The following is a 22,809-nucleotide window of genomic DNA, read 5'->3' as shown; positions in this document are numbered from 1 at the left end:
AAAATGATCTAGTGCGATTCATCACGACCATGACACGTACCTAATCCTTAAGCAATTAGAGACCCATAATAGGGGATATCAGATTAACAGGAACCTAAAATATAGAAGAAAGACACAATCGTCAAATAATTTCTTTGTATCAAATAACAATGTATGCACAACGTCCTCAGTTTTAAACCCACAAACTCGGGAGAGATCCCTTCGGTGAAAAGTGACAAAAGTAAATCAGTGAAAAAAGACAAAGAAAACAAATGGCGAAGGTACCACAATGCTTACCCTCCATATATTAAAGAATGGGCCCCATCGGGGAAAACATCAGGCTTGAGCGGTCCACTATGGTCTAAATACGCATAAAGAAAGAATACCTTAAATATCAATAGAATGGGGCGTAATGTCACAATGTAGAGTTTGAAAATTAATCTAAATGTGACAACAAAGCCATGGGGTAATATCAAGACTGGAAACTACCATAACCAGAAAAAACACACATACATATACATCATCTCATCTTGATAGTCCTAAGTATATTAAAGAATGTCCTAGGGAAATATTGGGGCAGTACAGGCATTAGTACTGATAATATAGCCCCAACAAACCATGACAGGAAAGTCTTAGTAAAGTTGAGCGTGGCTAACAAGAAAACTTGTAACCCGACACAACGATATCCCCGCTGGGCCGTAAACTCGGGCCGGGGGAAAATAAAAATAATAATAATAAGGGGAAAAAAGTAAGACAAATGCATCAAATATGTGTAAAAATCAAAGCGGTGTCCCAATAAAGGCATCCTAAAGCGCGTTAATAATCTAGCGCTGTGACAAAATGCACGGGCGAGAGCCGAAAGGAAATTTAGCAAGTGAGCCGAATACCGAAACGAGAATCGTTAGACCGGTATCGGCCATAACTAAAGCCAGTACGGGCGAGCTCCAGCATACTACCGAGGTTAGTTGACAAGTAGAAACGCCAAGGATATTACTTGGAGAGGAAGGCGCGCGAGGTGGCTCTCGCATACTGCCTCCTCTCAAAGGTCCCACGTTAATGGACCGTTGCTGGATATGGCTCGAGGCAGCGTGCGTGAAAGAAATATCGCGCACTGCTGATAAACAATAGAAAAATGCTAATAGTCACGAACTTAGCTTCTAAAGCGAGCGCGGGCTGGGCAGCTCTTGTATATTACCAAAATACATTTCGAATTAGAGTAATAAAATAAGAGGAACAGTCCGTAAAACCACTAAAGAGGCACTTACTCTAAGTAGATCAGCGTGCACTGGCAAACCTACATCGCTCTGAATAGTCCCGGAACGATCAGAGGTAATCAGTGGGTGGAGCTTTTAAAGGGAAGCTGCATGCAGTGGAGACAGGAAATAGAAAAAGGACTGTAACCAAGGGCGAGTAATGGACACAAAGAAGGGACACGGAGACAGCTCCGGCCATATATAAAGGGTAGAAATCCCAAGTTACAGCAGAGTAGTATCAGAAGAGGTTAATACACTTTGGGATATCTAATCAGAAATGCAAAGGATGTTCATTTCTAAAAATAGAATATAGAGATATATAATCCATAGAGGAGTGAGAGAATCAGAGCGTAGATAGTATCAGGACCATAGTACGGCAAAAGATATGGAGAAGACATCTCGTGGAGGTCTATAGAACCAAAGAGAGGAGTATAACTACTTATAGATAAAATTGGTCCAAGGAATCTCATTGTTGAGTCCAGTTGGCAACACAACACAACTGGAGCAACCCACTCAGTTGCTTCCACCTTCCTAAAAACACCTTCCTTTTTTAGCCTCTGCAGTCCTTCCACCATTACTTGCTTCATGGCAAAAAGAACTCCTCGTACTTTAAAGACCAATGGAATAGCATTCTCCTTCTGCATTTTGTGAGAAAAATCTGACAAATATCCTAGTTTATCACAAATTCATCTGAAAAATCATGATGTATTTTAGCAATAAATTCACTTTGTTTTCTCTCCTGAACTGAATTAAAAAGCACTGCTGCTGTATCTCTCAAAACAATGAGAGGCATACTGCTTGGGTCTAAAATCAAACCATATCTCTTTGGTGAATCCAGTTGATGATGTTCTCACATATACAGAAAACATAGATCTTTTCTGCTGTGTTGTGACCCTTGTATTCCAAATCACTAAGAAAAAAACCCTACCAGTTTAATCGGTTGACCTGCCACATGCTAACAGCCTAAAATCCGATTTGTATAACTTGACCTTGTTTCTTAGATGTTGCTCATAAAACACTCTAGGCCTGAATTTATTGCACTTGAATCACACATTTTCCTCTCTGAAACCATTGATATTCACATAGGGCCAGATGTATCTTCTAACCCTTTTGCGATTCGGTAATAGCGATTTTTAAGAAATCGCTATTTCTGAGTCGCAAAATGGTATATATCATATTTGCCATTTCTTAAAAATCGTAAATGCTATTACCGAATCGCAAATTGTGATACAGACCCCATTCGCACCTATGTGCCTGTAGCCCCATATTTTGTGATTTTTTTGTGTTTCCCAAATTGCGAATTCCTAACTGGAATTCACAATTTGGGAAATGCAAACCCCAGGGTGCGGTGGGCCTAAGGCCCCCTCTGCTGCACCCCAATTTTTTTTTAAAGACATGTAAGGCGCACACATGCAAAAGGGGCATGTCTGCTTTACATGTCGATTTTACAAATGCATTTCTAATGCATTTTTTAAATTCGCACATGATTACCACCAAATTGTATTTGGTGGTAATAGCAATTCCTTAATGCCCAATTTGCATTAAGGAAAAGCTTCATACATGTGCTTAAGAAATCGCAGATAAGGATTCCTTATTTGCGATTTCTTATTTAGAGAATCGCAATTTGTGATTCTCTAAACGGGCTTGCAATTTTAAGGGATCACTATTTTAGAGATTCCTTAAAATTGCATTGCCAATGCCTTTCATACATACTGAAAGGCACTTTTGCATTCGCAAACGGGCATTCGCACCGTTTGTGGATGCAAAAAGGCTTGATACATCTGGCCCATAGTCTACTGGTCCTTTCTTACTCTGATCTTGCAGCTGTAGAACTCTCTCTCCGCACTGAAGACCGTACTCACAGTCCTCTTTCACCACTACTTCCTTCATGTTACTCTTCTTATTTTGTGATCTACAATTTTTCGCATAATGACCATTCTTGCTACATAACTTACATGTGACCTTCCAAGCAAGACAACACTTATCATTCACCATGTCACCTACAGCTACAGGGGTACAGTACTTTCCAGTATTCTTTTTTATTGACAATACTGATCACCCCTGACCTCCTCCCCTTTGCAACACTATGAATATTCTCCATAGATAAAGTACCATTTTCCTTTTTTATTACATCCATACATGCAAGAAAGCGTTTGATTTTCTTAGCAACATGAATAAACATCATCTAACTTTTGGTCATGTTCTGCCAAAGTTCCAGCCTAACTTTCTCTATGTTGCAGCCTAAGAAACTGATCCCTAATGGGTTCTTCCTGTGTACCTTTAAACTTACAGGAAGCTAGCTTACATGATTTTATAACATAATTCTCTACAGACACTTGAGGCCTTTGTGCTCTCTTGCAATAATTGCAGCACACTAGAATAGGTAAAGCTTCACCAGATTTCTAATGCACATCTTCCTCTTCCTTATCATTTATTTCTGGAAGATGGTTAAAAACATTGTGGCCCTCCAAACCCAAACAATGAATAAGCAGGGAGGTTTTCCTCTCTGCACACAAAGAGGTATCACACACTTAGACCATTTTATAACTGGTCCTCCCGGAGAGGATAAAACAATGGAGGCAGTGTGATATTGTGCATGATCGGTGAACAAAGAGCAAAATGGATAACAGGAAATAAAATAAGAGAACAGAGCACTAACTCTTGTACTCAAAATAGTATCGGAGATGGGTGCCACCACAATTCCTCTTCCCTGGTGCTCACAATTGTACCAGAAATACTCCTGTATACCTGAGGTAAGGAAAAGTTAATGTATAACACTATGATAATGCACAAGAGATACCCACAACAAGGATGTAAAAAAAAAAAAAAAACGAAAGAGTCCTTATGATGTCTGTTCTGAGGACATCACAAGCACGTGGTACACAAAGTGAAATCCAAATAACCACATAGCAAGGGTGTTAGAAATGGGGTCTCTAGTTGGCAGAGGTATTCACTTTTGTCCAAATAGGGACCACAATCCTAGTCAGGGTAAGTCAGACACCATCCAAATTATCCTGTGCTCAACCACTGGTAGCTTGGAAATGAGAAGTCCGGCTTAACTTAGAAAGCAATGTGTCGATTTTCGGCGCACAAGGAGTTCCTTGAAGAGATTAAGGTGGTCATTATGAACTTGGCGGTGTGGCCCGCCATGCCGGCAGGGCCCCTGCACTCCCCATGAACTTGGCATGGGCAGTGCAGGGGCCCCTGTGGAGTGCCCCATTTCGGGCAGTGATATGCACGACGGGTGCAGCTGCACCCGCCGCACAGGGGCATTGGCGGCAGCTCCATGTGGAGCTGCCATCAATGTCCTGGCCAGGCATTCCTGCGGGCAGTGATCTGCGCGACGGGTGCAGCTGCGCCCGCCGCACAGAGGCATTGGTGGCAGCTCCATGTGGAACCACCGTCAATGTCCCGGCCAGGCATTCCTCTGGGCCGGCGGGCGGAAACTGTTCTTTATGCGGACGGCAGGGATCCGGGGACGCTGGCGGTCAGTAGTTTGACGCCAGCGTGTTCAAAAAGAGAGCCTAAGTCTTTTTTGGCCCTGAGACTTTAGAAAACAGGAGGCAAGCTCAATCCAAGCCCTTGGAGAGCACTTCTCAGCAAAGTCAGAGGGCAGCAGGGCAACAGCAGTCCTTCAAAGCAAAGCAGCCTAGATGAGTCCTTTGGGCAGCCAGGCAGTTCCTCTTGACAGGTTGCAGGTTCAGGTCCAGAGGTGTCTGATTTGGTGGGGTCAGGGACCCAGTTTATATACCCAAAATGCATTTGAAGGGGGGGGGGGGACTTCAAAGAGTGGTTTTGAAGTACACAAGATCCCCTTTCAGTATGGGTCTGTCTGCCAGGGTCCCAGTAGGGGGTGTGGCACTCCATTGTGTGTGGGCAGCCCACTAGCCTGAGTATCAGGCCCTCCACCCTTCCAGTTAGGAAGACTAATTCAGTATGCAGATGTGCCTGAGTATCCTGTGTTTATGGTTGTCTGGGTGGAATGCACCAGGGAGCTGTCAACCAGCCCAGCCCAGACGTGGATTGGAGACAGGCTGTAAGGCACAGATGGATTTTAAGTGCATAGAAATGCTAACTTTCTAAAAGTGGCATTTCTAAATTACTAATATGAAATCCAACTTCAACAATAAGCAGGATTTTAGATTACCATTCTGGCCATACCAAATATGACCTGATTACCACTTTCTGATAAAAATCTACCACTCAAACAGTATATGAGTGTAGCCATAATTCTATCCTATGAAAGGAGCACAGTGGTGGAAAACCAATTTAGGAGTTTTCCACTACCAGGACATATAAACCACACATGTACATATCCTGCCTTTTAACTAGATAGCACCCTGCTCTATGGGTTACCTAGGGCCTAACGTAGGAGTGACATATGTAGAAAAAGGGGAGTTTAGGGCTTGACAAGTACTTTTAAATGCCAAGTCGAAGTGGCAGTGAAACTGCACACATGCCTTGCAATGGTAGGCCTGAGACATGGTTAAGGGGCTACTTATATGGGTGGCACAATCCGTGCTGCATGTCCACTAGTAGCATTCAATTTACAGGCCCCAGGCACATGTAGTGCACTTTACTAGAGACTTACAAGTAAATCAAATATTCCATTTGGGTATGAACCAATGTTACGATGTTTGTAGGTAGAGAGCATGTGCACTTTAGCACTGGTTAGCAGTGGTAAGGTGCGCAGAGTCCTAAAACCAAGTGGAGGGAGGGAGGAAAAAAGTTGAGGGATGATCACCCTATGGCTGTTAGGTCTAACAAAAGGGCAACAGAATAACTGTTTCTCACCCCTCGTCCTTGTTTCCCACAAAAATCTCAACTAGTACCTTAATGTCTCCTTAGAGAGCAAATACTCGACAAAACTAAAAATCAGTTGAGAAGAACACATGGACAGGTACACTTTGTAAGAACTACTGTTGCCCGTTGATCCTTGTGTCCAATCAGGAACAGCGATTGACATGCAGCGTGCTTTACTGTATTCCATTCCATACACAAGTCCTGACTCATGCACATAGCTCGCTGGTACATAAATGTTATCTACTCTGGAAACAAGTGTTGACTAACTGAGAACAAAGGAGACTCAGGCTCACTGCAGAATCAACTTGCCAACACTCATACAGCAAAGAAAGTGTGAGGAAACTGTTACAAGGTAAGCCCCAAGAGACATGTGCAAGCTGAAGATCGCCAACATGTGCAGCAAAAACAGCACAAGGAGAACTCAAGTGTGAAGATTCTGCTAATGAAAAATCAAAGAAACTCGTGCAAGCTGAAGATGAACGAGTGAGGTGGCCTATTTAAGTTTAGAACATTTTCCCTAGACAGAAAGCTGCACTCATGGTACACAGAAGCCAATGAACCAAACCCCAACTGTTAAGGTAACAAGCTGCTTACTCAGAGGTCTTTTAAAAAAGCAAATAGATGACAGTACCTTTTCCCTTAGTGAGATCCAGGGCTGCTACAACAATGACGAAGGTGTTGAGGCATAGATCCCCCATTGGTCATAAGTCCAGCTAGCTCATGGCCAATGAGAAAAATTACATTAATCCAAAGGTTATTTCCAAAATCCTTTAGTTTATTCAAGTATCTTCCAGATATACTGCTTCAGCCACCACATAGCAACCCGATCTCCAACTGTCCAGTTCTCAACTCCTAACCACAACGTTCTCAGTACAAACAGCTTCTCCACTTTACAGCAAGAACATTCATAAGATGCAACTGAGATACCACACCAAGTCTATTGGTATGATAAACCTTTAGGTGTATCTATCCCAGCACTGAGATAAACTCAATATTCGTGGGGCACCTTATTTTAGTTTGGATTATCTTGCCTACAAATATTATGGGTCCAGTCTGTAAAGAAACTCTCCGTATACTGCATCATTCAAAACCACAACTCAGAGAAGAGGCATTGACAAAGCCAATAGGTCTTACCTAGGCGAGATGTGTTGGCTTTATCAATGTTTTTTAGCAATGATGTGCAGCAACGCAGCTGATGTAAAGCATGGCTGAAAGAAAAAGAAAGCAATATGATGTGGTAAATGCTGGCTGCTTCATTTTAACTTTCAAACATACTGCTGTACAACATGGCATGAAAAACAATGAGAGAGCCAAGTAAAAAAGCTATTTGTCTTTGTCACTGTATTTTTTGGCCATGTTGTATAGAAGCACAGCTGTTGTGCAGCATGGGTCAAATTTAAAAAAAGTGCTATGAAGTGGGCAGTGTTGACCGCAAAGCAACCCGCCAAGGGGCGGAATGGACAGGCAAACATCACAACACGGGAGCAGGTGGGAGCGATGGGGCAGCAGCGCAGGACAGGGTGCAAGTACCAAAGAAGGGACAAGTAAGATGGAGTGAGTAATGATGATGGATTGAAAAAACTCAAAAAGAAAACATAAGTACCTCAGAAAACGTACAAGCAGTGGAAGGACACACACAGTGGCAAAGGGAGCAGTACTTGATCTATTCTGCAGGGGAGGAATACATGAAGAGGAACTAAGGCTGGTACACACCGACCAAAGAACAGCCAGCAAATGAGGGTGAAAATATAGCCAACCAAGGGTAAGTAATGGGTGGGCTCTAAGCCTTATGTAATCACATAACGCTTTGCAAGCGACAGCACTTGCACTGTCTCAGGCAAGAACTAAAAATGCCTAGGGAACAATTTGCATCTTTTTCTCAAAGAAAACGTCTGGAAACTCTAAAAGAAATCTAACTATCAAACTACGGAACAGAAAGTACATTCTTGATGAAAACTGTGACTGAGCTCACACACTGCCTATGCAGAAGGACTGATAAAAAGCAGAGCGATTCGCACACACATCTGTTTGTCATCATTGTCTCACATCAGTTAGATTGGCCTGAACACCTAGACACACAGTCTGACAAATGTGGGTGAGGCACGTTGTGTAACATTCCCAGCAGAAAACAATACAATTAAAAAAATCCAGGCCTCACAGATGAACACCAATTATTATTTAAAGTAGAGAATTGTAACAAAATGCTAAAAATGAGAAAGATTGATTAAGGTGTTTGAGGGCAATGAAATTATAAGACCCTATCCATAAGAAACAGTAAAAAATCATTGAATACTAGTCAATCAGGAATATTAAAAATCTTAATGAAACATTGGGCTTGGGGACTAAATATGTCTGACTCCTGACTGTATAAGGTCAGAAGGATGTGAGACCTAAATCTAATAAAGTAATTTTCATTTTGACTCAAGAGGTTATTTTTTTTTAAATAGTATATAATTAGTCAACAAATTTGTAAAATGCATGAAGTTCACCTCCAGGCTTTTCACTCTGCTTAAAAACTCCCTACCTGTACTTCTCATGACTTACCGCATCTAATTTACCATTACAGTGAGCCCTCAATCAGTTGTTTTTGTATCCCCTTTAACAAACTTCCTGTTTTTCTGCAAGATGATGATCGTATTGTAAAGAGAAACTGTGCTTATTGATTGTGTTTTTTATAAAACACATTAACAGCTATAATACAGGGACAGTAGTGACGTATAAATATTTTGGGACAGAAAAGTCCTCTGCATGGTAATGGACGTGCACCCTTGACCTGAGTGCCCAACATTGTTGTTGCCTGGATCCCCAATGCTGATTTCTGTTGCCATTGGCACACACAGATCATTGGTATGTGCCATAACATAGGCTTGCCTCACAGACTGTGGGTCTTCAAGTGTGTTGGTCGCAGAATACCATGTAGTCACTGGAGTGAGGTCTACAGACTAACTCACTTTTTAATTCCACTGCTGTTTACTTAATTCACCCTTAGCTACATGAGATTGGGGTGAAGTGGGGTGAAGTGTTGCACAGTGCAGGGCGGTACATACAGGGACAATGAACTATTGAAAAGTGTGTGAATGGTGTGTGCATCTACTGGAGGTTCAGGCCCCTGAGTGCGTACAGTTGCTGAAGGAGTACTATGCAGTGGGTGCAGTATAACTGCATGTACTGGTGGAACAATACATGAGGAGTACAGTGTATGCAGGATGAATGAATGTGCTGGGTGTATGTGTACATTTGAGTGGTCCAATACATAAATGATACTGTTAGACCTCGCATCCTTGGCGTGCTCTCCCCTGTCCTTTGTGCCTCTGCTCCCCATGTTTGACTGTGCGCTGGACTCTGTTTTTGTTACTCTGGGCAGTTTACCACTGCTGACCAGTGCTAAAGTACAAGTGGTCCCTATGTACAATGTATGTGAAACTGGCTTTTCCATGATTGGCACATTTGATTTACTAGTAAGTCCCTAGTACAGTGCACTAGAGGTGCCCAGGGCCTGCAAATCAAATGCTACTAATGGGCCTGCAGCACTGATTGTGCCACCCACGAGTTGCTCTGTAAACATGGCTCAGACCTGCCACTGCAGTATCTGTGTGTGCAGTTTTAACCAGCCTATCTCTATCACAGGTTAACATGGGGGCTGTCTTTAAATATCCTTAAAGTGCAGTTCTCTTTGAGAGCAGATTGAAATGAGGAGTTTGGGGTCTCTGAACTCACAATTTAAAAATACAACTTTTGGTAAAGTTGTTTTTTTTAATTGTTTGTTTGAAAATGCCACTTTTAGGAAGTGGGCTTTTCTTGCCTAAACCATTCTGTGACTATGCCTACTTGTGTATACCCTGTCTGGGTCAGACTGACAGTTGGGCGGTTTGTGAATCCCCTCTAGACAGTGACACAAAGGGAGCTGGGGCGTAGCCTGCATAACCTGATGAGCCCTCTGGGATGGAGTGGAGGGAAGAGTGGTCACTTACACCTGAATGGGCTGTGCCTGCCCTCACACAATACAGTCTCCAACCCCTGGTGTGTGTCTGGGGCCAGGCCTGAGCAAGGCAGGATCTTGTGAACAACAGAGACTTTCCTTTGAAGTTTGCCTGCTTCAAAGGCAGAAAAGGGTATAAGTAGTGGACCCAAACCCCCAGATTTTTAGATCACTTCTGGAACCAAGACGGACCTCTGCCAAGGAAAAGAGCTAAAGAGCTGGAGGAGGAGTACTGCCCCTTTGCCTCTCTCTGTGCTCTGCTGGGTTTGCCTGCAGTTGCTGCTTCTGCCTGAGAGAGGACAAAGACTGGACTTTGTGTTATATTCCTGCTTGTGAAGACTCTCCAAGGGCTTGGATTGAGCTTACCTCCTGTTTTGAAGTGTCAGGGCCATCAAATACTTCCTCTGCCAGCACCTAGACTCTCTGCTGAGACTCCTGCCATGCCAAGTGGTGCCCCATCAAATCCCTGGGCCTTTGAATGGTGAAGTTGGCAGAACAAGGACTGAAATCCACGCACAGAACACAGTGCGGGGAAATCTTCGACGCACCACCTGCACCGTGGCTGAAAAACGATGCGCCACCTGCATCGCCGCTGGGAAATCGATGCATCGCGGATGGAGAAACAACGCGACACCCGCTTGCGGCTGCTGATAACAACACAAACCTCAAGCAGCGCGCAACCAGATTTCTCATGCATAGTTGCTGGGCGTCAAAGTCATTGTGCACCTGCGCGGATCCAAGGTGGCCTGTCTGGAAATCGACGCATCACTCTCTAGAGGGAGAGAAAAACGGCATAGCCGACCCAACCGGAGAAGACACAACAACATGGCCTCATTTGCGATTAAGGAATCGACGCATCGCTGACTTTTCCAACACACGCTGGCCTGTGTGACTTAATTTTTTACGCAAACCAGGTACTTTGTGTAAAATCAACGTTTCCATTGTTTTCTACGGAGTAAGACTCTTGGGCCCTCATTCTGACCTTGGCGGGCGGCGGAGGCCGCCCGCCAAAGTCCCGCCGTCAGGTTACCGTTCCGCGGTCGAAAGACCGCGGCGGTAATTCTGACTTTCCCGCTGGGCTGGCGGGCGGTCGCCTTCAGACCGCCAGCCAGCCCAGCGGGAAAGAGGCTTCCACGATGAAGCCGGCTCGGAATCGAGCCGGCGGAGTGGAAGCTGTGCGACGGGTGCAGTTGCACCCGTGGCGTATTTCACTGTCTGCACAGCAGACAGTGAAATACATGTAGGGGCCCTCTTACGGGGGCCCCTGCAATGCCCATGCCAGTGGCATGGGCACTGCAGGGGCCCCCAGGGGCCCCGCGACCCCCCCTACCGCCATCCGGATCTCGGCGGTCGGACCGCCGGGATCTGGATGGCGGTAGGGGGGGTCGGAATCCCCGCGGCGGTGCAGCAAGCTGCGCCGCCGCGGAGGATTCAATGGGGCCGCGGTACACTGGCGGGACCCCGCCAGTGGTGCCGGTCCGACCGCGGCTTTACCGCCGCGGTCGGAATCCCCATTGGAGCACCGCCGGCCTGTCGGCGGTGCTCCCGCGGTCCTCCGCCCTGGCGGTCAAAGACTGCCAGGGTCAGAATGACCACCTTATTCTTTTGAAAATTCATACCTTGACTTGTGTATGTTAGATTTTTGTTGTTTTGGTCTTGTTTGATTTGTTTGATAAATATTACCTATTTTTATAAAACGGTGTTGTGTCCATTTCATAATGTTTTCACCATATTACTGTGTGTGTTGGTACAAATACTTTACACATTGCCTTTGAGATAAGCCTGACTGCTTGTGCCAAGCTACCAAGGGGGTGAGCAGGGGTTGTCTTAGGAGTGTAACTCCCTTACCCTGACTAGAATGAGGGTCCCTGCTTGCACAGAGTGAAAACTGACTGCCAACCAGAGACCCCATTTCTAACAGCAACAGTGCTGAGCAATGCGTGTATGTTGAATGCAAGTGTTGGGTGTTGGGATGTCTTATTCCCTGAATCTTTCTGTGTTATACAGTCTGGTGACTGTCTTGCGGGGTATGTGCCAAGGACCTGGGTGTCACTAGTGAGAGAAGTGCATAGTGTTCTCGGGCTCGTGTATCTAGTAGTAGTCCTGAGGAGAGTGTGAGGCCTCCTTAGATGATGGTAGGCACTGGTTTCCAGGCTGTACCAATCTGAGGTGCAAGGACAGCACAAGAGCAGTGCTTGCCTGTGACTTTCTCTCAGAGTGAGAGGCGAACAGAGCAGAGATGTCACCTTAGGGGGAAAAAAACAGTTGGCAAAGCCAATGGGTTATCCCCCGCTAGCAAAGGTGAAACATACTGGCTTTGATAATTCTTGATTAGTATGTTCCTTTGTAATGGATTTATTATTAAGCTATTAAGTAGTACGTTACAAAAATCAATCATGCAAACTTTTGATTAATGAAATTTTCTTTACATTTTGGATGTTTGTATGGAATACAAATAGGAAAAATAGTTTCACAGTCATAACCTCCTCTTACCCCTATGGGTCGGTACCCAGCCTCACCTCACAGATCCATCTCACCCTCCTCTTTCCACTTCACCTTACAGTTTCTGCTTCTGTCTACTCTTTCACCAATTCCCCATCCTCTCTCTCTCGGTCTCCAACTCCTCTTACCTACCATTCTCTCTCTGCCTCACCCTTCTCTCTCTAGCTCCTCTTTCCCATCTCACCCCCCTCTTCACATGCGCACTTTCTTCTCTCTCTCCCACACTTTCATCTATCCCTCTAACTCTCCTTTCAATATCTCAGCCAACTGTTTCCTACCTCAGACTCTTATCGACATCTCACTTTCTTCTGGACAGTTTCCCTGTTTCTATTAGTTTTTCGGTTCAGTCCTGTCATGCGCCAACCAATATGCACCCACAGCAACACAGATTTATTGGCTATGCCAATGGTAGTTGGCAGTTTCCTTCATTTCTGGAACCCTGGTTGGTTTTAAACAATCAATTAAACCCAGATCTTTCTGACTGGGGGTGAATGTTTGCATTGTTCAGCATTCCATCCATTATCTGTTCTTTTTGCTTTTGTCACCCTAAGTGGGAAGGGTATGCCCAAATGTGGGTCTCGTGCTCACTGCGCCACTGGATTCAAGCTAGCCTGGCTGATGAGGCGAGATACCCAGAAACCGGTCCCAGGATGCTTGTTTCTGGTCCAGGGAGGCTGTTCCCATGGGGAGCAAGGTCAAGACTGATTTGCATATGGTTGTGTCCAAACTGGGATGGTGTGGTGGGCAAAATAACAATGGCTTAAACCCAAATCTTTTTGACTGGGGGTGAATGTTTGCATTGTTCAGCATACGGTCCATCATCTTTTATTTTTGCTTGTTGATTTTGTGGCATTTGGATGGGGCTCTGGGGGTCGCCTGTGGCCTAGTGGTTAAGGTTCCGAACCCTCGCGTTGTAGATTGTGAGTTCCTGTCTCAGTGTGGCTGTGATTAGTTCCCTACTATTCGGAGGCACTTACTGTCACCTACTTCTGGCTCAGAGGATGTCCCTCTTCCCCACAACATGGCTCGTGACACTGAGTTTTGGAGGAGTGCACCTCTTATGCCTAGGGAGGAGTTGCTGGTCATGACTGTGATGGCAGGTTCCATTGGGCACAGCATGAATGGCCTGTTGCAACGCCCCTGCCAAACATAGTGGCAAACGTATGTGATTTGTTAGCCTCTGTTTTGGAGGCGCCCTCTACTTCTTTTGTGGGGAGGTTTGTTCCCTGTGGAGTGGTGGAATATTCGGGCCCCTGTGAGGGACCTCTTGGGGTGTTCCATACTTTCAAGCTGCGAAGCTTGGGGGTGCTCTGTTTCCCTAAAAGGTTCAGCCCTCTAGGTTTCCCAAGCCCTTTCCGGTTCATGTTGGGTTATGGTTCTGAGGGTATGGCAGGATGTTGGTATACTTCAGGTCCCTCATTTTCTATAATTATTGTACCTTTTTTGGGAGGATGGTTGCTTTTCCTCCTTCTGTTCGCCTTCACTCTGTTTTGGCCACCCTTCTTGGCGGTCTTTGTTCTGGAGTGTTGTGCACTCTCTGCTGCCACGGGTATATTGGTGGACTCTGGTTTTAGGGGAGTGTAGTGCTGGGACATTGGCTTTGTCGGCTGAACTTTTCTCTGCATTTTCTAAGCGCTCCGTGGTACTGGTCTTCAATAAGCTAGATGTGCCAGTTCGGGAGGGTACGGAGTGCTTTAATCTATTGGCTGCAATGGAGCTGTTTTGTTGGACTTTATGGTCTTTGTTGGCGCTCTGGCTGCTGCCAGGACTGCTCTTTTGGCTTGATGAATGGCAGACCCTGGAGAGAAGCTGCCTTGATGTATGTTCTATTTGTGGGTCGGGCGCTCTTTGTACAGTACTCTGCCCTGTTCTCCAGGGCCTTTCCAGAATGGCAGAGTTCCTTGCACTTTAGGAGTTTGTCAGGTTATTGGGTCCTAGTCATTGTGGCCCATTGTTCCGCTACAGGCTTTGAGAACGTTCCCCCTGATGCTGGCATCTTTGTGCCTCCAGTTCCGGTGGCTGTGGGGAAATCGTTGGCCCTTTGGGTTAGAATCAGGGGCTTGTTGGTGTTAGGTGCCATCGGAAAGGTACTTGTTGCTGATCTCCGGGTTGGGCCTTTTCCATCATGTTTCTGATTCTGTAGGTGCCAGGGGCATTTTTGTCAAATTGGTCTGTTCCTGAATGTGTTCTGTTTGTTTTCACCTGTTGATGGTTCAGACGGTTCTTCCTTGTCCAGGTGTTTTTGGCATCCTTGGGTCTCTGGGTTCCTATCTGCTTGTTCCTGTGGCAGTTCCCTGTCTGTGGGTTCTCCGGTTTGCGATGGGGGGAGAGTGGAGGGTCAGGGGAGAAGTGATCATTTCTAGTTATGGGTTCTTTCCTTTGGACTCGAGTCTTCGCCCATGTATTTACAAGGATTCTGGCTTTTCTTTCCGTGAAGGAGGGGTTCGTTCTTCCATGTGTCTGCGGTCTGTGGTTGCACTCTCCTAAAGAGTCCCTGTTGGTGGTTCCTGTGGAATGTGTGTTGCAGGTCCTGCAGGGGCTCGGATTTTTGATGGCATGAAGATCTGTTGTCTTTGCTTCTGTCCCTGGATGTGGTGTTCTTTGTGACAAGTTTTCATCCTTACTGGAGTGGTTGTTGGTCCTGGGTCTCTTGGCATTGCCTGTATTTCTGGTCCCTTGGGCCGGGCTTCGTGTGCACATACTGATTCTCAGAATTCTTTCTCGGTTGGTGGCTGGGAGCTCACGATCTTCTGGTGCATTTCCAGAGGTCGGCACCAGTCTGCCGGGTTTTGTTGTGATGGCTGGTAGAGGGACAGAATAATGAATGGTATTCCTCTTTCTCTTCCAGCTCAGGTGGAGGTGTCAACTGAGGCCAATCTCTATGGGTGGGGGCTTGGCTGGAGTCAGTGCATTTCCTGGGAATCTGGGCTCTTCAGGCCTCTCAGAGTTTTTCAACCAGGTGGGAGTTTATGACGGTTCTACTGGCTCTGGTTTATTTGCAGGCAGGTCTAAAGGGATCGGTGGTGCTGGTTCAAACAGATGGTCTGGCGACAAAGTCTGTAGTCCTCTGGCACAGCGGTACCAAGTTCAGGACCCTGAATGTGTTTGCTCAGGACTTTTTCGTCTGGGCTCTGTTCTGTCTCCGATTGCGGTGTTCTTTCAGAGGGTGGTGAATGTCTGGGCAGATCTTTTATTCTGGGCTTTTCTGCCCTTAAGTATTTCTCCCTGCACCCTGGCCTGCTTGCTGTGTTTGTTCGGAGGCGAGGTGTTCCAGTGTTAGACATGTTTGCTTCTCCTGAGAATGCCAAGAGACATATGTTTTGTTCAAAGGGAGGTTTTCCTGAGGCTTGGGTGATGAGCTGGTTGCCTGGTCATTGTCCTTGGAGTTGGATGCACGTTTTTACTCCTTTCCTGTTGTTCAGGACATTTCTGGTGCGGGGCAGAACTATGGGTGTTCAGTGATTTTGATTGCCCTCTTCTGGCGTTGTTGGGGTGCAGTCTGGAATGGGTTCTTCTAGCTCTACCATCTCCCATCTACTTTATTCTTTCCGGCTCGTCCTCTGGGATTGTTCGGGTACTAGCATTTGGGGGCATGGTGGTTAGAAGGAGAGATTTTGCTGGCTTAGCGGTCTCTGTGCGGTTGGCACTGCCTTTCCAGGCTTCGAGGAGGTCTTTTCCACTGCATTGTTATGCCAGGTATTGCAGATCGTTTTTGGTCTGGTGTTGGGGAAGGTCAGTGGATCAGTCTTTGGCCGTTCTTTTTCTGATTTTGTAGATCTTGCAGGATATGGCTCACATGGGTCAGTCACTTGCTACTTTGAGGGTTCACTGGGCAGCGCTTCAGGGGTTTCGTGGCTGTTGGCATATTCTGGATAATGTGGTTGGGCTGTTGCCTAGGTTTTTCCTAGGGTTGTTGCCTTTGTTTCGTGGAATGGTGCGTTCTTTCTCAGGATGGAATCTGCAGTGGGTGGCCTTGCCTGGTCCTTTGTTTGAGACCCTTGTTAGGGTTATTTAGATGCTCGCGGCTTGACTTTCAGGGGACCTCAGTGGTGTGGATTTGTTGGGCTGCGCCTTGGGCTACCCCTTCTACTTTTGTTCGTCACTTTTCTGATTACTGATTGAGGACGTCTGAATTTTGTGTTGGGTCTCACAGTTTTGTCCTCTATGGGCGTGTATGGATATTTCTGCGCCTGTTTTGGTTAGTCTCTTTCAGTTGGGTATTTGCAACTCAATTGACCATTTCTGTTTTACTTGCTATGTTTCATTAGTTAAGAAGGAAGGTAAGGGAGGGACGGGAGGTAATGTGTCCATTACTTACCAATAATGGCATTACTCCTACTCACTCACCTTCCTTCAAGATCCCTCCCATCCTCCCTGTAAGGAACAGCTGAGTGTCTGGGTTGACGTGTTTACTTACAGGAAGAGGAGAGGGAGGGGGCATTTTTGTTAGAGCAGAGGATTTATTGTGGTGCCCCATTGGTTAAGAAGGACGGCAAGGGGGTAGGACTGAGAGTAATGCCATTATCAGTAAATAAAGGACGCATTAGGAAGCTGAATGTCACTCATAAGAGCACTGAAAGCACGTAAATGTCACATATAAGCAATGTGAAATCTTGGCAGCTATGAATTATTTGCCTCCAAACTCACCCTCTCTGTTGCGCGTAACCTTCCTATTGACATCCGAATCTAAAACCCTGTGGCAGTGGCCAGATTTGGATTATCTGAGGTCCCGATTAGATTTGATTTTTTAACACTTTAAAATATACACTGACCCCTTACTTTTGACTAAGTATGACTGAACGTTACTCGGTTCATTTCTTATCCATCTTAAAAGTGTTTTATCTAAAATGTACCAATATTTTTAACAGAAGCAATTGGGTTATCTTTTTCCTCAGAATAGTTCTTATGCTTTCCTACTAGGTCTGCAACACGGGATAGGTCACGGTTTACCAGTTTTCACAAGTAACAGGTGCCCGCACTGCACAGCTGGACACTACCCACCTCTAATGCTCCCTCCCGTGTGTACACTTTTCTTTAGACAGTAACTGCGCCATGTTCTGCCTCGCCTCCGACCCCAAACCCACCCCTGTAGCAGCAGCAGTCCGCTGTCTACTGCACACTCCTCACCTGCAAGTCTTCGACCGCGGGAGCCAGAGCATCCCTGCCTGGCCCCAGGGACCCATTGACAGCGCTAGCCGTCTCTGTTGCCTCTTCTTCCGGCTCGCTGTCGTCCTCCGCTCTGGTCTCCGCCATATTCCGTGAAGGGAGCTGCGGGAGAGCCCGCCCTAGCTGCTATGAGAGGCGCACGGAGGGAGGGACCGACGGAACGGAACCACCGGGAGCCCTTGGAAAGATCCGGGAGGGGAGGTCCCTATAGCAACGGTAGTCACGCCGCCAATTTAGCCCTTAATCGCTATCATAAAGCGGGTGATTCAATCTTTTACTCTTTCGACCAACAAGTATCGTCTCTCCACGAGTGACCTGCGCTGACTTTAGAGTGGAGCGAGAATTACATTAAAACATATCTGCTACACCATGTCCACTGACTGTGATCACATCATGCAGGTTGTACTTCCAGAGTGCATGTACAAGGAGCCGTATGTCCAGCGGATCCTGCGGAAGTTGGATTTCGGGAGATAAGGGACACCAGCCAATGATTAGGTAATATAAATATATATTATTTTTACATGGTCTGTGTCCAAAGTAATTGACAACAAGGACAAGTTAACAAGAAAGTTGTTCTGGTTTACAAACAGACTGCTTTTAGAATATCCTATTAGGTTAAGGCACCAACTGTAAATGTTTTTTTTCCTGCAAATTTAATTCCGGTGAGGTAGTGTGGAATTCTATGACATCTGCACGTTTCTATGGATATTCGGATAATTATTTCGAATCCCTAGAAAATCGAAAATCCCTAGAAACCTTTTGTGTCGTGCCTACAATTTGTAAATGTCAACCATACTGTAAATATTGAATCGGCCCGGGGTGTTTAACACAACGTTGATGTACACTATTTTATCTTCTTGTAATAGCATATGCTGATTAAACGTGTGTGTGAGTATGTCATACATTCCAAGAATGCCCATTCAGGCAGAGATTCCCCATTTGTGAAGCAAAAAATAATTTCTTTATTTTGTCTGTCTCCTTAGGAAAATCCATTCCCCTGCTTCTTTTTTCAAAATCTCCCACTTTCCTGATTTAAAATGTTAACATGTATGATATAATAATTTGACATCTATGGCCCCAATCCACAAATCAAATTGAGTTACAAGTCAAACTTTTATTTGCAATTGACTGTATTTACATCTGCCCGAAAGTGGCAAAATGTGATCTTGCAGTTATGAAACCTTTTACTCCAGCGTGAAATTAATCCATTATTGTGTAATACTATGCAGGAGTAAATCCCAAGCAATGGTAAGGAGTCGGCATTTCAAGCCACAGTAACCCTTAAATTTTTATGAACACCCACAAACACCCAGGTTTGTGTGTATTCATAAACTCCAGTGCAGCCCTTTTCTACCCTGAAAGTTATTGGAGATTTGCTTTTGTCAAGGGCAAAAATAAATGTTACAAGGGCCAGAGATTTTTAGAAACCAGGCGCTCACAACAAAGACACCAATTATATTGTTACTTTCATGAACTCCATCCATATCCCACAAAGGTGGTGTTCATAAATGGGAAGAAACACACAACTACTCCTTTCCCACACAATCCTAGGATTGCCAGATCAACAGATCCCATTCAAGGCACACACCCATATCAAATATAGTCCTTATGCAGTCTCGTATATTAACACCAAATTTATTTCTGGCTTGTTCCGCCTCTTCTTTTCACCATCAATCACAGCAAATTCTCTGCATTAATCATCTGTTCCAGCCAATCTTCAGCCCTAACACGTGTTTTGTCATTTAAGGTGCCCTAATGACTTCTGCAGGACTGAAAGCAATATGAACATGCTCTAATTGTAATATGACCTACAACAAAACCAATAGTGCCACCAGCAGTACTCCTGTGATGTGCTCGTTACGCCACTGTCATTGGAGCATGTGGAAACCAAAAGAATATTCCCAAATCAAAGCATACATACACTTGTGCCCAAGTTCTAAAGCATTGAAGTTAATTCATAGACAATATCCCAAAGGAGTACAGAATAAATCAGTGATGGATAATGTGAAACAAGCATTTGCATGGAATTCGTAGGATGTGAGCCAAACAGTACTTTAGAATATAAACGGGAAGGATGGGCTAGTTCTCTCTCAAACAAGCATGTGAAACCTAATACACCAAAGATGAAGCCATAGTGCTGATTCTCCTGTTGTGTGCTTACCAAATCCCCTATTAAGTGCTTGCAATACCACCTATTTGCATACCTCTGTACTTCGTTACTCAGGCAAAGTTCTGGTATTCAATCCAAGTTCCTGCTCTCATTGAATCTGTCAGAAACTAAATATAATAACCTACTCTGGTTAAGCTGCGTACAAAGTTCAAATGTGCCACTCCCACATATATCAAAACTTTTCTGAGGAAAGAAGAAGAGCTAAAACATTCACCCATCTTATCTCAACCTCAGATATGCCCAACCCCTTAAAAGTTTAAAATTTTAAGGAATCATCTACCCCCTGATATTGGGAGACCTGTGTGCCTGAAATCAAAACAACATAAAAGTTTTTACCAAAAAGAAAAAACAAATTTCAAAATAAAGTCTACAAGCCAACGTGTTCCCTCCATGACACATAAAAACTATGAAAACCGCATGTGCAAACATACCGGTATCCTGAGTGCATCGAGAAGCGAGTACGCTCCAAATTCGTCCAGCGTTGTAAATACCCGCCTTCAACTGCAGCTACATGAAAGAAGCCAACACAGAAAACGGACTAAACCTCAACAAAGCGTCAGTATAAAATACTTGCTGTGGACGGCATATTGGTACGATTTGAAAAATAGTCGGGAATTCAGATTTTCCTAGCTTTAGTGAAGGAAAGTCTAGATTTTATTAAAGACACGGAGGTGAGTATTATGCTTCCTTTTCTTGCTTTAATCTTAACAGCAGCCAAGAAAAACAATATTACGACCAGAACTACATATCCCATGAACCAATGAAACAAGATGTCACACATGAAGTCACAAAGAAATGACCAATAGCAAGCCCGCAACCCCAATAACTGTCTTAACTGCGAACAACAAGCCTTGTTTTCTTGCGAGAGCATGTCAAGGGAAACGAAACAATGGAATAATAACCAATATAATGGAAAATGCCATCAATAGCGTAAAAAAGTTTTTCGCAAAGTCCAGAGCTGAAGGGGAAACCGAATTTGTCTGGTCCACATAACGACAGGAAGAGAAAGATCGATCTCCATGAAGAGTAACAGATGCAGAGAGTTCTTGAGGAAGAAACTTGGTGGTAGAACGAACATCCTCATGAAGAAGCGAGTGGTGCAGGGGAAGCTGGCACTGAAATAGAAATGGGAGGATTAAGAAAAGCGGTGGGATAATACTCGCCTCCGTGTCTTTAATAAAATCTAGACTTTCCTTCACTAAAGCTAGGAAAATCGGAATTTTATTACAAGACCAGAGGCTCCCATTATGCTTGTTTAAAGCATGTTAATAACAGAATCAGCAACAGTAGAAATTGGTTTACAATAAAAAGTTCTAAAAGTGGAAACATTAGACCAGTCTGCCGATCTAAGAATGTCCTCCAAACGAGCACCGGCCCAGAGGGCCTTAGAAGCCATAGCACCTCTGTCGGAATGAGCCCCAAACAAACTGGTGTCAATACCCGCGAGGGTCATAACCCACGTAACCCAACGAGCAAGGGTAGGAGAAGAGACAGGTTTATAAGGTTTGAAAAAGAAAATCAGCAACTGGGGAGAGGAGGACGTTCTTAAATCCGCAGTTTTTGCTATGTAAACTTTTAAACAGTCACCAACACCAAGTTAAGGATGTGAAGGAAAGTACAGGTAGTGAAAAATTGAAAGATTTGTTTTCATTCTTCTATGAATTCTGAAAGACACATTAGTAGGAGAGAACTGGACAGAGGATACATCTAAAGCTCCAACATCGGAAACACGTTTCAAAGAAACCAAGCATAGCAACATTGTTAACTTTGCCGAAAGGCATTTCAGAGAAAGAAATTAGTTGTCGTGCCAAGATTTAAACAAATTCAAAACCAAATCTACATCCCATAAATGATTATATCTAGAAGCAGGAGGATTGGGAAATCTTACTCCCTTCAAGAGACGACACACCAAAGGATGTTCACCAACAGGTTTTCCATCTACTTGAATATGCTCAGCAGAAATAGCAGTTCTATAGGTATTCACTGTTCTATATGCCTTACCCTGGGAGGCTAGAGAGGCTAAAAAATGAATGACTAAAGTCACATCGGCTGAAAAGGGATTTGAATTCCTATCCAGGCACCAGCCACTCCAGACCAACCAGGCAGACTTGTAAGCCTTAGCCGTTCCCGGGGCCAAAGAGTGGCAGATATACTGGGCAACTTCTTCCGAAATTCCAGGGGTTCTCCAGGCTGTCCTGAAATCTTCCATGCCACCAGAGTTAATGTATGATCGAGAATCATATCATGAGGACGACCCTCCGGATCGAGAAGGAGTTCGGGAAAGGTTTGAATTAGAACCGGAAAATCCATTGACAACTCCAGAACCGAAGGGAACCAAGGCTGGGTTTGTCAAAAGGGAGTTACCAGGGAAGCTCGTTGACGACGAAACTGGTCTAAGACCCTGGCTATCATCATGAAAAGAGGAAAAGCATAATTGAGATGGAGAGACCAATCCTGGAGAAAAGCATCTGTAACAAGAGCGTGAGGATCCGGTCTCCAACTGTAAAACTTGGGAAGGTGAGAATTCAAATGAGAAGCGAACAGATCCACGTCATGACACCGAATTTCGAAGAAAGTTTGTAGAATATGAAAGGGTGAAGATGCCAATCGCTGGAATCTTTTAGATGCCGAGAATACCAATCCGCTATGGTGTTCAGTTTGCCTGGAAGATATTGCGCTCTGACCAACAATTTTCGAAGAAGGCAAAACTCCCAAAAACTTTTGGCTAGATCCGCAAGAGGTTTTGATTTCATTCCTCCAAGATGATTGATGTATTTTATCGTGGAAATATTGTCCATCTTTAAAAGAATAGAGCAACTTACCTTGTCCTTTGATAAAGTCTTCAATGCAAAGGAGCCTGCAAGCATCTCTAAACAATTGATGTGCAGTGCAGACTCCTTCCCTGACCATACACCCCCAGTCGAGACGTTGCCACATCTTGCGTCCCAACCTGTCCG

The 22,809-nt window shown here is 44.8% G+C and overlaps 1 protein-coding gene across 1 annotated transcript in view; it reads right to left on the bottom strand.

Moving 5' to 3' along the window:
* The window catches only part of UBXN2B (UBX domain protein 2B), a 344,843-nt gene extending 326,863 nt beyond the window's left edge, over positions 1 to 17,980 (bottom strand). Inside the window, exon 1 of the mRNA XM_069220223.1 lies at positions 17,644 to 17,980. Coding sequence (XP_069076324.1) covers positions 17,644 to 17,769 — 126 coding nt within the window. The 5' untranslated portion in view covers positions 17,770 to 17,980. The remainder of the gene's footprint in view (positions 1 to 17,643) is intronic.
* Between the last annotated feature and the right edge of the window lie 4,829 nt (positions 17,981 to 22,809).

Source organism: Pleurodeles waltl, chromosome 2_2, assembly GCF_031143425.1.
Source record: "Pleurodeles waltl isolate 20211129_DDA chromosome 2_2, aPleWal1.hap1.20221129, whole genome shotgun sequence".
NCBI lineage: Eukaryota > Metazoa > Chordata > Amphibia > Caudata > Salamandridae > Pleurodeles > Pleurodeles waltl.
The sequence above is the reverse complement of the archived record's forward strand: the minus strand, read 5'-3'. Positions and strand labels throughout refer to the sequence as shown.